We start from the raw sequence: 14092 nt of genomic DNA, 5'->3' as shown, positions 1-14092 counted from the left end.
AAGAATAAGCACAAGGCTCATGTGGCTACATGGAGTGATGAAGAAGGTTCCGATGAAGAGGAACAAGAAGTAGCAAACTTGTGCTTGATGGCATTCGGGAAGATTCTAAGGTAACCTCTAACTCATCCGATTTTGATGATTTATCTTATGAGTTATTTGAGGAGTACAATGGGTTGGCTTCGGATTATGAGAAATTGTTTTTAAAATATAAAAATGATGTTTCAAAATTGAAAAATGAAAACAAACTCATATCCAAAACCAACAACGATCTTGAAAGTAAAATCAAAGACTTGTAAATCAAACTAGAAGAGTTTGAAAAGAAAAATTTAGATTTGCAAAATTTACTTTCAAAGATCAATGATGATCATCAAAAGAAAATTGATGATCTTAAAACTTTTGATAAAGTTGGAACAAACATTTTGAAAAAGGTGGAAATTCAAATCCAACTTTGTTAGAAAAAGTTTTAGAAACTACAATCATAGAGGTCCCCAAAGAACCTCTAATGGAAAAATCATTAGAAGTATGTGGGTTCCTAAAGAACTCATTACTACTAAAGATAAAAATATCCTACTCAAATGGATACCTAAGGGGACTAGGATTTTGGAAACTAATGAATATGGACCCAAAGAATTTGGGTACCAAAATCAAAAATTAATCTATGTTTGTAGGGAAAGGAGCATTGCTACAAGGCACGGGAAACAAATTCAAACTCATGGTACCTTGATAGTGGATGCTCAAGATATATGACCGGAGACAAAAGCCGGTTCATTGAGCTTAATGCTAAAAATAGAGGAGAAGTGACTTTTGGAGACAATTCAAAAGGTCACATTGAAGGTATTGGTACAATAGGTAATACCTCTTCCATACAAATTAAGAATGTTTTATATGTGAATGGATTAAAGCATAATCTATTGAGTATTAGTCAATTATGCGATAAAGGATTCAATGTCTTATTTGAAATTAATGGTTGTAAAGTCATTGACATTGCATCTAATCGGATTATGCTTGTTGGTCATAGAATAGGAAACATTTACATGGTGCATTTAGATTCTATTGATATGACTAATTTATGCCTAGTTGCTAAGGATGAGCATGATAGTTGGTTATGGCATAGGAGACTAGGTCATGCTAGTATGAGTGTTTTGCAACAGTTAATTCAATGAGACTTAGTAAGAGGGTTGCCTAAGCTTAAATTTGATAATGATAAAATCTGTGATGCTTGTGCTAAAGGAAAACAAAAACGAGTTTCTTTTAAATCTATTAATGATGTATCAACTAGTAGAGTATTACAATTGATCCATTTAGATCTTTTTGGGCCAACTAGAACTACTAGCTTGGGAGGAAAACAATATGCATTTGTCTTGGTAGATGATTCTAGATACACTTGGGTTCTATTCTTAAGTACTAAAGATGAAGCATTAGAAAATTTCACATTTTCAAAAATAATCCAAAATGAAAAATGTTACTCTATCACTAGTGTTAGAAGTGATCATGGAACTGAATTTGAAAATCTTGGATTTATTGAGTTTTGTAATTCTAATGGTATTAGCCATAATTTTTCAGCACCTAGAACCCCTCAACAAAATGGAGTTGTTGAGAGGAAAAATCGAACTTTAGAAGAAATGGCTAGAACCATGCTTTGTGAAAATAATTTACCAAAATATTTTTGGGCGGAAGCCACAAATACCGCTTGTTATGTTGTAAATCGAGTAATGATTAGGCCAATTTTAAAGAAAACTCCATATGAAATTCTCAAAAATAAAAAGCCTAACATTAGTTATTTTCATCCTTTTGGATGTAAATGTTTTGTTTTAAACAACGGTAAAGAAAATCTTGGCAAATTTGATGCTAAAAGTGATGAAGGAATTTTTCTGGTTATTCCTTAAATTCTAAAGCTTATCGTGTATTTAATAAAATAACTTTAGTTGTAGAAGAGTCTATACATGTTGTTTTCGATGATAATCCCCTTCCAAGGAAGGATTCTTCTGTTAATGATGATGTAGGTATTGTACAAGCAAATGACGTTAGACATGACGTTGGAGAATCATCATCAAAGGAAGAAACAAAAGATGAGGAAACTCATGATCCCCTCGAGAATCCAACCATTTAAGAAAGGGAAATATCTTTTCCAAGAGAGTACAACTATGTCAAGGATGGTGAAATTATAGGTGATCCATCAAAAGGGGTAACTACTAGATCTTCTCTTAGAAATATCTGTAATTATGTTGCATTTATTTCATGCATAGAGCCTAAGAACATCAAAGAAGCATTAAAAGATGAACATTGGATTATGGCTATGCAAGAATAATTAAATCAATTTGAGAGAAGTAAAGTATGGACATTAGTTGAAAGGCCTAGTAATAAATCTACTGTAGGTACTAGATGGGTTTTTAGAAATAAACTTGATGAAAGTGGTAATATAGTGAGGAACAAGGCTAGACTTGTTGCTCAAGGCTATACTCAAGAAGAAGGCATAGACTATGATGAAACATACGCTCCCGTAGCTAGGATGGAAGCAATTAGAATATTATTGGCATTTGCATGTTTCAATGAATTTAAATTATATCAAATAGATGTTAAAAGTGCATTTTTAAATGGTTTTATAAAAGAAGAAGTGTACGTGGAACAACCTCCAGGTTTTGAAGATTCAAATTTTCCGGATCATGTTTTAAAATTGACAAAAGCTCTTTATGGTTTAAAACAAGCTCCTAGAGCTTGGTATGAAAGATTGTCAAATTTTTTAATTGAAAAAGGTTTTTTAAAAGGAAAGGTTGACACTACATTGTTTTTAAAGAGAAAAGGTACAGATTTATTAGTAGTTCAAATTTATGTTGATGATATAATATTTGGTTCTACTAATGATGTTCTTTGACAAGAATTTTCTAAGCTAATGCAAAGTGAGTTTGAGATGAGCATGATGGGGGAGCTCTCATTTTTCTTGGGACTCCAAATCAAGCAAAGAAAAGATGACATCTTCATTAATCAAGCTAAGTACGTCAAAGATATGCTCAAGAAGTTTGGACTGGAAAATGGGAAACCTCATAACACTCCAATGAGCTCTTCAACAAAGCTTGACTTAGATGAAGGAGGTAAATGTGTAGATGTTAAATTATATAGGTCAATGATTGGCTCTTTGCTTTATCTAACTACAAGTAGACCGGACATTATGTTTAGTGTTTGCTTATGTGCTAGATTTCAATCATGTCCTAAGGAATCACATTTACTAGCTGTTAAGAGAATCTTTAGATACCTTAAGGACACTCCTAGTTTAGGACTTTGGTATCCTAGAGACTCTAGCTTTAGCTTGCATGCCTTTTCTGATGCGGATTATGGAGGATGTAAATTAGATAGGAAAAGCACCTCCGGTACTTGTCAATTCCTTGGAAATATGTTGATTTCTTGGTTTTCAAAGAAACAAAATTGTGTTGCACTAGTTTAGGACTTTGGTATCCTAGAGACTCTAGCTTTAGCTGCATGCCTTTTCTGATGCGGATTATGGAGGATGTAAATTAGATAGGAAAAGCACCTCCGGTACTTGTCAATTCCTTGGAAATATGTTGATTTCTTGGTTTTCAAAGAAACAAAATTGTGTTGCATTATCTACCACTGAAGCGGAATACATTTCAGCCGGTAGTTGTTGTGCACAAGTTTTATGGATGAAACAACAACTTTTTGATTATGGAATTGAAGTATGTACCATTCCTATCAAGTGTGACAATACTAGTGCTATTTGTCTCACTAAAAATCCTATCCAACACTAGAACTAAGCATATTGAATAAGACATCACTTCATTAGGGACCATGTCACTAAGGAAGATGTAGTTCTAGAATTTGTTGATACTTTGCACAATTAGCGGATATTTTTACAAAACCCTTAGAAGAAGATTTGGACACTTAGAAGAGAATTAGGTTTAACTGACCTATCTCACTTAGTGTTTAAAATAATTTAGCACTTTTAAAATACTGAAAATGCTTATAATAATAAATTGTATTCTTGCTATTAGTTAGGGGAGTTTATGATTCTTAATAAAAATTAATTTTATGTTCAAATAAAGTTTGAAGATTAATTTGATTGATTGAACATAATTAATTTTTGATATATGAGTTGCCATTACCATTAGAGCCAAATTATTTAGCATTTTAAGTGTTTAAAACGGATTTTTGACATTTTTGTGCTTCATGCACCGATGCATTTAACAATGCATCGATGCATCCTTGAATATGCATCGATGCATAAGACCATGCACCGATGCATCCGTCGGGTTTTAGGTTTAAAATCTTCATCTTCTTCATTTTCTCAAAACCTAAAACATAAACTCACGGCCGTTCGTCCCACTCTCACCTCAAATCTCTATTTTGCTCAAATCTTCGGGAAAACATCGGATTCTTCAAGTTTTTCATCCTACAAACCTGCTACACTCATTAATCGTGCAAAACATCTCCTCATTCCCTCAATCCGAATTTTTCAAGTTATTTTCACAAAAACTCTATTTCATTAAATTTTTGAACTTAGGACTAGTTTAGATTAGTTCTAGTTTGAAATAATTATCGGCATTGGCTATATGATGATTCTAAACTAGTTTCTACAACGAATTTCATCAAAAACGCATAATTTTTCAAAATTATTTGGAAATTTTGAATTTAAAAAAAAATTCGAAAATTATTGATTCAATTGTGTTGTTTTCATGAAAACTATGCGCATATGATATTAATTTTAAATAGTTTTCAAAACTTTGCCCATTAGGATTATGTTAGAGAACCTTGAATTATTGAGGACTCATTTGAGTTTTGGGATTGAATTTTGTGCATACATGTGTTTTTAAATTGCAGGTGATATTTCTTTTCCGATTTCCCTAACCATGTCTAATCCCAAACGTCCTAGATCATCCTCGAGTCGGTCTCACCAAAACCGTCCTCCCTCTCCTAGACCTCAAAATCCATCCAATATTCTTTCATCCCTCATTAGTACTTGTTTTAACATGCCTGAAAACCGTAGGGATGAATTATACTCTAGGTACATGAACTCCTTCCAATCCTATCATATTAGGGAAGAGCGTATTCCTTCTCTACAAGCTATGATAAAACTTGAATTTGAATACCTCTCAATTCTTCGCCGATGGAAGTTTGATAAACTATTTTCTCTTCAACCCATCATCTTTCACCACCTTTTCCGCATCTTTTATTCCAATGCGGTTTGTATTCAGAACACAACTCAGTGCGGTACTATAGCGATTAGATCCTATCTTTTAGGACAATATATCAATATTACTTCTGAATCCATCGCATCTCATTTTGGTTTAGATGACGAGGGTTTATTTAATGAGAAGGAAGATGTGGAATATCCATATCTTCCTAATGCTAGTGTCAGTACCTTTAGGTCTCACCACGATCGATTTCTTCACTTAATGATCTCTTGGTGGTTTAGACCATCCGCAGGTCGATACTCCACACTACGTACTACAGACTTATGGTGGATGCACTGTATAAAGAACAAAAAGAAAATCAATTTTCCACATATTGTCTTTAGCGCGCTTGTCGATATCATAAACATCATTCCCTCAAAGCATGTAGAAACCCTACCTTATGGTTGTCTACTAAGCAATTTGTTTATCAAACTCGGCCTAGATGTCTCCCTTGACAATCCTATTCCGCTCCAAAACCCAATCAATATCACATCCTTAAAGAAATCGGATTGGAAATTGGATGAGAACACCGGACTAAGGTCTTTTCGACCCGGTAAGCAAACCCCGGGAGCTAGTTCTTCACGAGCTGCTCCTAGTTCTTCTCGTGCTCCTCCTCCTCCTCCAGCTCCTGACGCTGATAATGATCCAGAGCTTCAAAGGCTTATGAGAGATATTGACGAGGAAGTACCAGCTCGGCAAGATGATCAAACGCCACCTTATTTTCAATCTTTTCTAGAGTCGTTTGATCTGCGTTTTGCTTCCATGGAGTCTACGATTACCGAGTTTCAGAGGGAGATGCGTGATCGTATGGATGCTCTTACTCTTGAAGTTAGAGCTCATTATCCTCCTCCTCCACCCGATTCCGCTATGGATGATTAAACGTTATTTGATGATATTTGGTTTTAAACTTTAAGATCTTGGATTGTTAAACTTTTGATTTGAATGTTTATGTTTGTTTGGATGTTTGGATGCTTGAATGTTTGAACTTAATTTTAATATATTTGGTTTGAATTTTATTCATTTTGCATCATTAGATATATGACCAATTATGCCATTTCACATTTTATTATGAATATTGTTTATGAAAACTAATGGCTAATCTCTCTTTTGATTGTGATCTTAGCAGCTTACTATTAATAAATCAATTGGCTAATGTTTTTCAAAATTCTTGTTTAAAACGTTTATATAGAGTCTTTTTGATTTAACAAAAAGGGGGAGAAAATTTAAGATGTGCTATAGTAAGGGGGAGTAAGTTTTTCAAAATCGATTTCAAAATAATTTCTTAACAAATCTTAAAATTATTCAAATGTTTTGTTATATCAAAAAGGGGGAGATTGTTGAAAACATTTTTGATATTTCGATATAACAAATTAAGTTAAATGAATTTTAAGATTTCACAAATGATTTTACAAATTCGATTCAATTAACCGAATATCAAATTATTACTCCAAGTTTTTCAAGATCAATTCTAATCCTTACTAAATGTGTAAAATTGTGATTTGTACTTAAACTATTTTTGAAACAATTTTCACAAAGTATTTTGAACCAAAAAACAGCCTTAAATCAATTATTCAAAGGCATGCACCGATGCATCAGTCCATGCATCGATGCATCGATGAATTAATTGAACATCGAATGCATTCCATGCACCGATGCACTCTCCATGCATCGATGCACTCTGAATTTTTTCAAAACATCGAATGCATTTGATGCATCGATGCACAAGCCATGCATCGATGCATCAGGCTATTTCTCAAACATCGAATGCATTTCATGCATCGATGCACACTTGGTGCACCGATGCATCAAGTGTTCCAACGGTCAAAATATTTGAATTTTACACGAATGCACCGATGCATACTTGATCATGCATCGATGCATGAGACGCTCCACCTAGAAAAATTAATTGTTTTCACACTTAAACGGCTCTATTATCCCCACTAATTATCACCAACGTTCAGAATTGATTCAAGGGGTATTTAAACAAGTTCTGGAGCCATTGATCAACAATAAGAAACATCAATCAACTAGAATCAAGAGAGAATCAAAGAGAAAGCATCAAACCTCAAGTTTGAGTATTTCAAGCCTATTTTTCATCCAATATTCATTTGCTTTCAAGAACACTTTTGTACTCAATTGTATTTATCCTTGAGTGTTCTTTTCTTTGTTCTAGAATTGTGCAAACATCTTACCTTGTGAGGTTTTCTTGTAAGTTTGCAAATTTGTAATCTTCTCTTTGGGAAAAAGAGTGTTCTCAAGAGTTGGGGTATACTCTTGAGGGATTTTGTAAGGTTATCTCTTTGGCCTCAAAAGAAAGAACAAATTAGTGAATTTGTTGGAAAATCCTTAGTGTGGATAGCTAAGGTAGTGGACGTAGACTTTGTTTGAGAAAGTCGAACCACTGTAAATCGTTGTGCAATTACTTTAAATTTTCTGCAAAAGCTTCCACGAAATTTTTAATTGCCAATTCACCCCCCTCTTGGCCGATTCCGTAGATCGATTAACTCAACATGAGGCCATATGGTTCTATTCAGAGGTACAAGGCACGGTTAGTTGTCAAAGAGTTCACTAAAAAATTTAGTATAAACTTTTTTTTGATATCTACTATCTCGTAACGAAAATCTCAATGATTTGGGCGTTAGTTTCTTTAGCCTTCATTTACAAGTTGCGAGTACATCAAATGTATTTAAAGATTGTATTTCTAAATGGAGACTTAGATGAGGAGATATATATGGAACAACCTATTGGTTTCGAGGTGCTTAGCATGGAAGACAAAGTATGCAGACTTAAAAGTCGCTTTATGGCCTTAACCAAGCTCCTAAACAGTGGTATGAGAAATTTCACATAACTATTCTTAGTTTAGGTTTTATAGTGAATGGTTCAGATGCATGCGTATATTCGAGGATGTTGGTGTTGATTGCATCATCATAAGTATATATGTTAATGACATGTTGATTTTCAGTGACAACATTAAGTTCATTAACAAAACAAAAGATTTTTTATCCATTAAGTTTGAGATGATGGATTTGGAAGAAGTCGATGTAATCTTAGGAGTCAAAGTTACCAAAACAGAAAAGGATTTCTTTGAGTCAAACACACTATATTGGAAAAATGTTGAAGAAATTTGAGACAATTTTCACGTTGTCCCTGTTCGAACTCCTTATGACCCTAGCATACATCTCTTTAAGAATAAAGGAAGTAGTGTTTCCCAAACTGAATATGCTAAAGTGATTGGGAGCCTAATGTTCTTAATGAACTATACTCAACTTGATATTGCCTATGTTGTGAGCAGACTTAGTAGATATACCCCATAATCCTAGTAGTGAGCACTGGCTTTCTCTCAGACCCTTACTCGAGTATTTTAAGGGTACAATGGATTGGAAACTTGAGTTTATTGGCTATCATGCGGTACTAGAATGATATTGTGACGTCAACTAGGATTTTGACAATGATGAGGTAAGCTCTACGAGTGGGTAAGTTTTCTACTTTGGGTGGAGCAACAATCTCGTGGAAATCTGTAAGTGCTCGTTCCACTATGGAGTTAGAGTTTATAACTCTTGACTTAGCTGGGCAAGAAGCCGAGTGGCTAAGAAATTTATTAGCTGAAATTCTGTTGTGAGAAAGGCTAAATCCTCTTGTTTCCTTATTGTGTGATTCGTAAGTTGTGATATGTGTGGCGAAAAACCAAGCTTACAATGGTAAGAAAAGACACATTCGCATAAGGCATGAATATTTTAGACACTTGATAAGGAATGAAGTACTCTCCTTAGAGTATGTGAAGTAAAAAAGAAAGCTAGTAGATAGGTTAAGCCGAAAGCTAGTCCTAGATTCGTCGAGTGGGATATGTTTAAAGCCCATTGGTTGAGGAATTTGTGGTGGATACCTAACTTAGTTATCTAAGTTAAATGTCGTCAAATGAAACCATGGAAAGATTCATAGAGTACATTTATCAATCTATCCCTATGACGAATAATGTACATGCTAAGGTTGAGCTTAATTGCTATTAATAAATTCATAGCCCAAGCTTTGGGTGGTCTTAGTGAGAAAGACTTGATGAATTTACCGATTTTGGCGGAATATATATTCTTAATAAATTCATAACTCAAAGTTGAGTGGGTAGTCCTAATTGAGAAAGAAGATGAACTTACCGCCAGAAAAGATTGAGTTTTATGAAAATCTCTTAATGAATTCAAATCCAAAGTTTGGATGGTCCTAGTGAGAAGGGTAAATTGAGTTCACCAAGTAAAGAGTTTGAATATTTATTCTTAATGACTTCTTATCCCAGAGTTTGGGTGGTTCATTTATAATGAACTTGAAGAAAGTCACCATACCCTCTGTGAGGTTGAGTTGTTGTATAAGCTCTTAATTATTTCATAGTCCTGTTAAGAGTGGTTTATGTCGAGATAAACTTGATGAAATAACCTATGTAAGTGAGAAGGGTTAGCCATCTTCTATGAAAAATAATAGTTCGTTTTTCTAGCACACTTACTAGAATCATGAGGTAAGATTCCCAAATATATACTTTTGTGTATATATATATATATATCTTACACATCGAGGACTTAGGTGGATGAAGGGGTTAGTTGTGTATTATGAGTTTACCCCTATCTTAGAAAGTTCAAGACTAGTTTCAAGTGTCTAAGAGAAGGATTGTTCATTATCACTATGTACTAGTTCAAGATACATTCACTAGTGCTTAAGCAACTAATCTCAATATTGTTCTTTTGGAAAGGTTGTTTTTGAGTTTCAAAAGAATTCTTTTTGCATTAGTGGGGGAATGTTAGTAATGCTCAATCCCAAATAGAGTGAGAAATATATTGGGATTGAGTATTTAAGGTTTTCATTCTCTAATCCCTTGTTAAGTGATAGAGAACAAGGGGATCCTCGAGCACAGTCGCCGTCGCCTGTCCGTCTCAGCTCGTGCTCGTGCGCGTGCTTGTGGTCGAGGTCGAGGCTCGTGTCAGTACATGTCTTTGACACGTACACACGGTTGCTATCTTTTTAGAGAAAACTCGTAAGGAATTTTTCTCTAAAAGAACAAATGAAAAAATGTGAAAGAATTTGTTTGGTATTTATACGCTACTAAGTTTGTATGAATTTTACGTTAGAATGAACTTGGCCAATTTTACGACTCTGTTCAAGATAAAAAATTGAGCCATTAATTATGCTAGTTACGAGAGTTACAGAAGTAATTGGCCAATTTTACAATGTATCTTGACGCTTTGAGATTCAGATTCATCTGTTTAATATAGCAGTTTCATTTGTTTAAAGATAGCAGTTACACATAGTTAATTTCATGAAATAAAACCAGATTTAATTCTGATTTGTGTTGGACAAAAATGCCCCTATATCTAACCTATAAATAGAGAGCTCATTTGGCTTCTCAATTCATCCCACAATTCACTCAAATATCTCTGAACTCTCTCAAAGGTTTCTAAGCTTATCAGTCTTTCCGACGACCAGATGAGCAGTACCACCAATAATCCACTTCAATTCCGGGTGTATATAATTTTGAGCGACCGTGTTAACTTCGGGGGACGCTCCGCCTATTGGAACGATTACACACATCGGGGTGAATTCGTTTATAAGACAATGCTTTTTACCACGACACATTTTCGGTTGATCAAATATTTATTTTTATTTATTTTTTCAGTCAGTGCTAATGGCGTGATTTTGCAGTCAACTTTACCGGTACTTTGCACAATATCTTTTTCTTTCCTTATTCTATTGAATTATGTTTTTCATCTCTATTCATCATCATAGATGTAGCTAGAAGGGTGCAAGCAGGGACCCTGACCAATACCCTCAAATTGGATAAATTGTAGTTTCGATCTTAAATTTTCAAAGTTTTAACCTGATACAATTATGAAATTTCATATAGCCCTTGAAAAGAAATAGTTTAATACCTTCAGAAACTATATTTAGAATCTAATACAATGGTAAAAATGTATATTGACTCTCCAAAAATTTGTATTTCGTTTCAATTTTTCCAAAAATATATATATATATCCTACCTTCGTCCTTACTATTCGTTACCAAGCATCTAATAAAGTAAATGATTAAAAACTAATATCTTTTTTTACAAGTGTGGGATAAATAAAAGGTAGTGTCTGTTCGAAGATTATTAATTATTTGACAATAAATACTCATATTCGTAGTTTTCAAACTCGAACTCTTAAAAAATAATAACAAATCCCTTAAAATTAAATAGAAATCTAAAAGATTATGCACAAATGCTTTACTATTATTTTATAAATTCTGTTGAATTTTTCATATAAAATAATTTTTATACATCATGATATAGATTTTTATTTGATTTTTTTAATTATGTAGTTAAAATTAATTCTTAAGATCCAACTTAATATTTAAACTTTTGACATAATTAAACATTTAAATTTGATTTATTAGTTTAAATTGATATTCAATTTTTATTTTGATCTAATTTAATACTTATGATAAATAATTTATCAAAATAAATTTAAACTATGAAACTAAATTTAAATTCTACTTAAATCTACATATATATTATTAGATAAAAATTTTAAATACAAAATTAAATTTGATTATTTAGTTAAATTTAAAATTAAATTAAATAAAAAATCTTAAAATCAAATTCGAATATAAATACATATTTATCCTTTGTAATTTTTGCATGCAAACATTGAGATTGTTATGAGAGTAAATTTGGAATTTCAGAAAGAAGCATAGGTTTTGGGAAATGGTGCGGGCAGCTCTCAATCTTTGTTAATGGAGTGACCCAGCAACGGCTTAATGACTGTGCTCACTGCGGTTGTCAGCACTACAACACCTTGCCTCATGCTACGTGTCCCTCACTCAGTGGTTGTGGGTCCCCTCTCTTTCACCCAATCCTCTAAGTCATCGACATTCCTCCTAGTGTTGCCATGTGGTTACCCTCATTAGTTTGCACTAATCTTTTAATCCTCATTAATCAAACTGATTCCAAACATCAAATTACAATCTCACCCTTATCCTCTTTTCCTCAACTAACACGTAGCATAAGTGGAGGGAGCGAGGACGGAAATGGAAATGCACAAGATGAAAAACGAGTGAATATTTGCTATATATGTGGTGCTTAGAGATTTGATTTAGTTAACCCTTTTACCTTATCTTCAACAATGAGGTATGCATGATTGATTGAAGCAAAACCCCAAACGTTTTTGTTCAACAAGTTGCAGCCGCTCTTAAACCCAAACACTTTACCTTCTTCACTTCACTCTTTCTGTTTTCTATTTTCTCTTTTCTTTTGAGTTACAAAAGATGGCCTCGGATGAGAGTATGACGGTTGTTTCTTCTATACTTGAAGATGAGTTTGATGATATTGATGTTGTGTTTGATCATGATCATCATGCTCATCCACATAACTTGTCCAGGCTTTCCATGTGCACTAGTTCCATGTCGAGATTGTCAATCGAGAGCTTCGATGCTGATGTCGACGAAGAGTTCTTGGACAAAGAAGACTCGGTTCAGCTGTCTTCTGATTCCGATAAAGAACCTGGTTGTTATTCTCTACCGGCGACGCCGCCTCGTCGGAGGAGGAATCGGACCAGGGAGGCGTTGGCTGATCAGTTGATGGGAGTGGTCAAGGATTACGCCAGTGAAAATGAAGCTCTGAAGGGGGGTTTCGGGAGGCCGAAAGGGAGCAAGAATTTGAGGAAGAGGAGGTTTATCAGGGAAAGAAGCGCGGATATGGAGGGTAAGAATGATAACCAAAAGAAAGACGGGGATTTCATGGTGGGCTATAGCAATTACAGTGGGAGTTTCAGCGGGGAGAGTGACGGCGGTAACGGCGCCGGCGTGGTGGTTATCATAAGGCCAAAAGGCGGCAAGAGGTCACTGTGTATGGATTTGGAGGAAGTGAAAGCGTGTAGGGACCTGGGTTTCGAATTAGAACACGAGCATATGTTGGAGATGCCCAGTGCCACTGCAGGCCGTGTTTCATTCTCGGGTTCCACATTCGACACCGCCAGTAGCGGCGGAGATTCTCCCATTTCCAACTGGCGTATCTCTAGCCCTGGTTAGTTCAAAATATAGTTTTTCATCTGCTTTTCGTGATTTTTTTTTAATTAACATAAAGCATCAACATTTTCAGTACGTCTGATGGGAATTTTTCCTCTGTAATTTTAGGTGATGATCCAAGGGATGTTAAGGCTCGGCTGAAGGTGTGGGCACAAGCAGTGGCGCTTGCATCCTCATCCAGGCCTTGCAGTTGACATTCAAGCTACGCTCGACTATCATCCGCTACTACTTTTGTTTCCCTGTTTTAGCTTTTTTCTTTAAAAAAAATGAAGGTTTTCCGAGGTTTATTTACTTTTCCCACTTCTCTTGGAGAAATTCAGGCACTCTTTCAATCATGTATAGCTTTTGCGCTTGTAAATATGAATATGATTGGCTTAAACTAGACTTTCTGTTCTCTTTGCTGAGCTGGTTCTCTATTGTTCGTATTCAGTCTGATTTGTGTTTAAAAGTGGAGAATTTCGGATGAATTTTATTTGTTCCAAAAAAGTTGCATTCAGAGTTTTGTTCTGCAGATTGAGTTCCACTCTGTTTTAACCTAACAAGTCAACAATGTCCCCACTCAAAATGATGATTTGCACAACTTTTTTTATATACCCAAAGCAATAAAGCAAAGCCTATGGGGTCAAATAATCAGGCTCTTTTAGAATTAAGAAAGCAAATGCAGAATTTTTAACTCTTTCATCAGCTTGTTTAAAATCAATGCTTTCTGCATCTTCTCCTGCATACGTTAAGAACTTCTTCAGATCATAAACAGATGAAAAGAACAACAGACTTCCAATATGGATGAGGCAATCCCACACCATAATTAGTTATTAAAATATCTCAGATGCTACCGATCCGAAATAAAGCTAGAAAGGACGTAGGAAAACTGT

General features: G+C 34.6%; 1 protein-coding gene and 1 long non-coding RNA gene across 2 annotated transcripts; one reads left to right on the top strand and one right to left on the bottom strand.

The window, feature by feature from the left end:
- Positions 1-5024: 5024 nt before the first annotated feature.
- On the bottom strand, positions 5025-13422 carry LOC120135306. The gene is made up of 3 exons (XR_005517237.1): positions 13286-13422; positions 9786-9791; positions 5025-5035 (listed from the first exon to the last, which is right to left on the bottom strand). It is a non-coding gene; the product is annotated as an uncharacterized LOC120135306 (long non-coding RNA).
- On the top strand, positions 12306-13479 carry LOC120135302. Its single transcript, XM_039151584.1, has 2 exons — positions 12306-13218; positions 13329-13479. Exons 1-2 carry the CDS (start codon positions 12462-12464, stop codon positions 13412-13414), a joined length of 843 nt encoding a protein of 280 aa, XP_039007515.1. The 5' UTR covers positions 12306-12461; the 3' UTR covers positions 13415-13479.
- Positions 13480-14092: the final 613 nt, after the last annotated feature.

This window comes from Hibiscus syriacus, unplaced genomic scaffold, assembly GCF_006381635.1.
Source record: "Hibiscus syriacus cultivar Baekdansim isolate YM2019G1 unplaced genomic scaffold, ASM638163v2 tig00110607_pilon, whole genome shotgun sequence".
NCBI lineage: Eukaryota > Viridiplantae > Streptophyta > Magnoliopsida > Malvales > Malvaceae > Hibiscus > Hibiscus syriacus.
The sequence above is the reverse complement of the archived record's forward strand: the minus strand, read 5'-3'. Positions and strand labels throughout refer to the sequence as shown.

Coding starts and splice junctions, on each gene's coding strand:
- LOC120135302 (XM_039151584.1), top strand. CDS start 12,462: ATGGCCTCGGATGAGAGTATGACGGTTGTTTCTTCTATACTTGAAGAT. Junction 13,219..13,328: donor CTGGCGTATCTCTAGCCCTG/GTTAGTTCAAAA, acceptor CTGTAATTTTAG/GTGATGATCCAAGGGATGTT.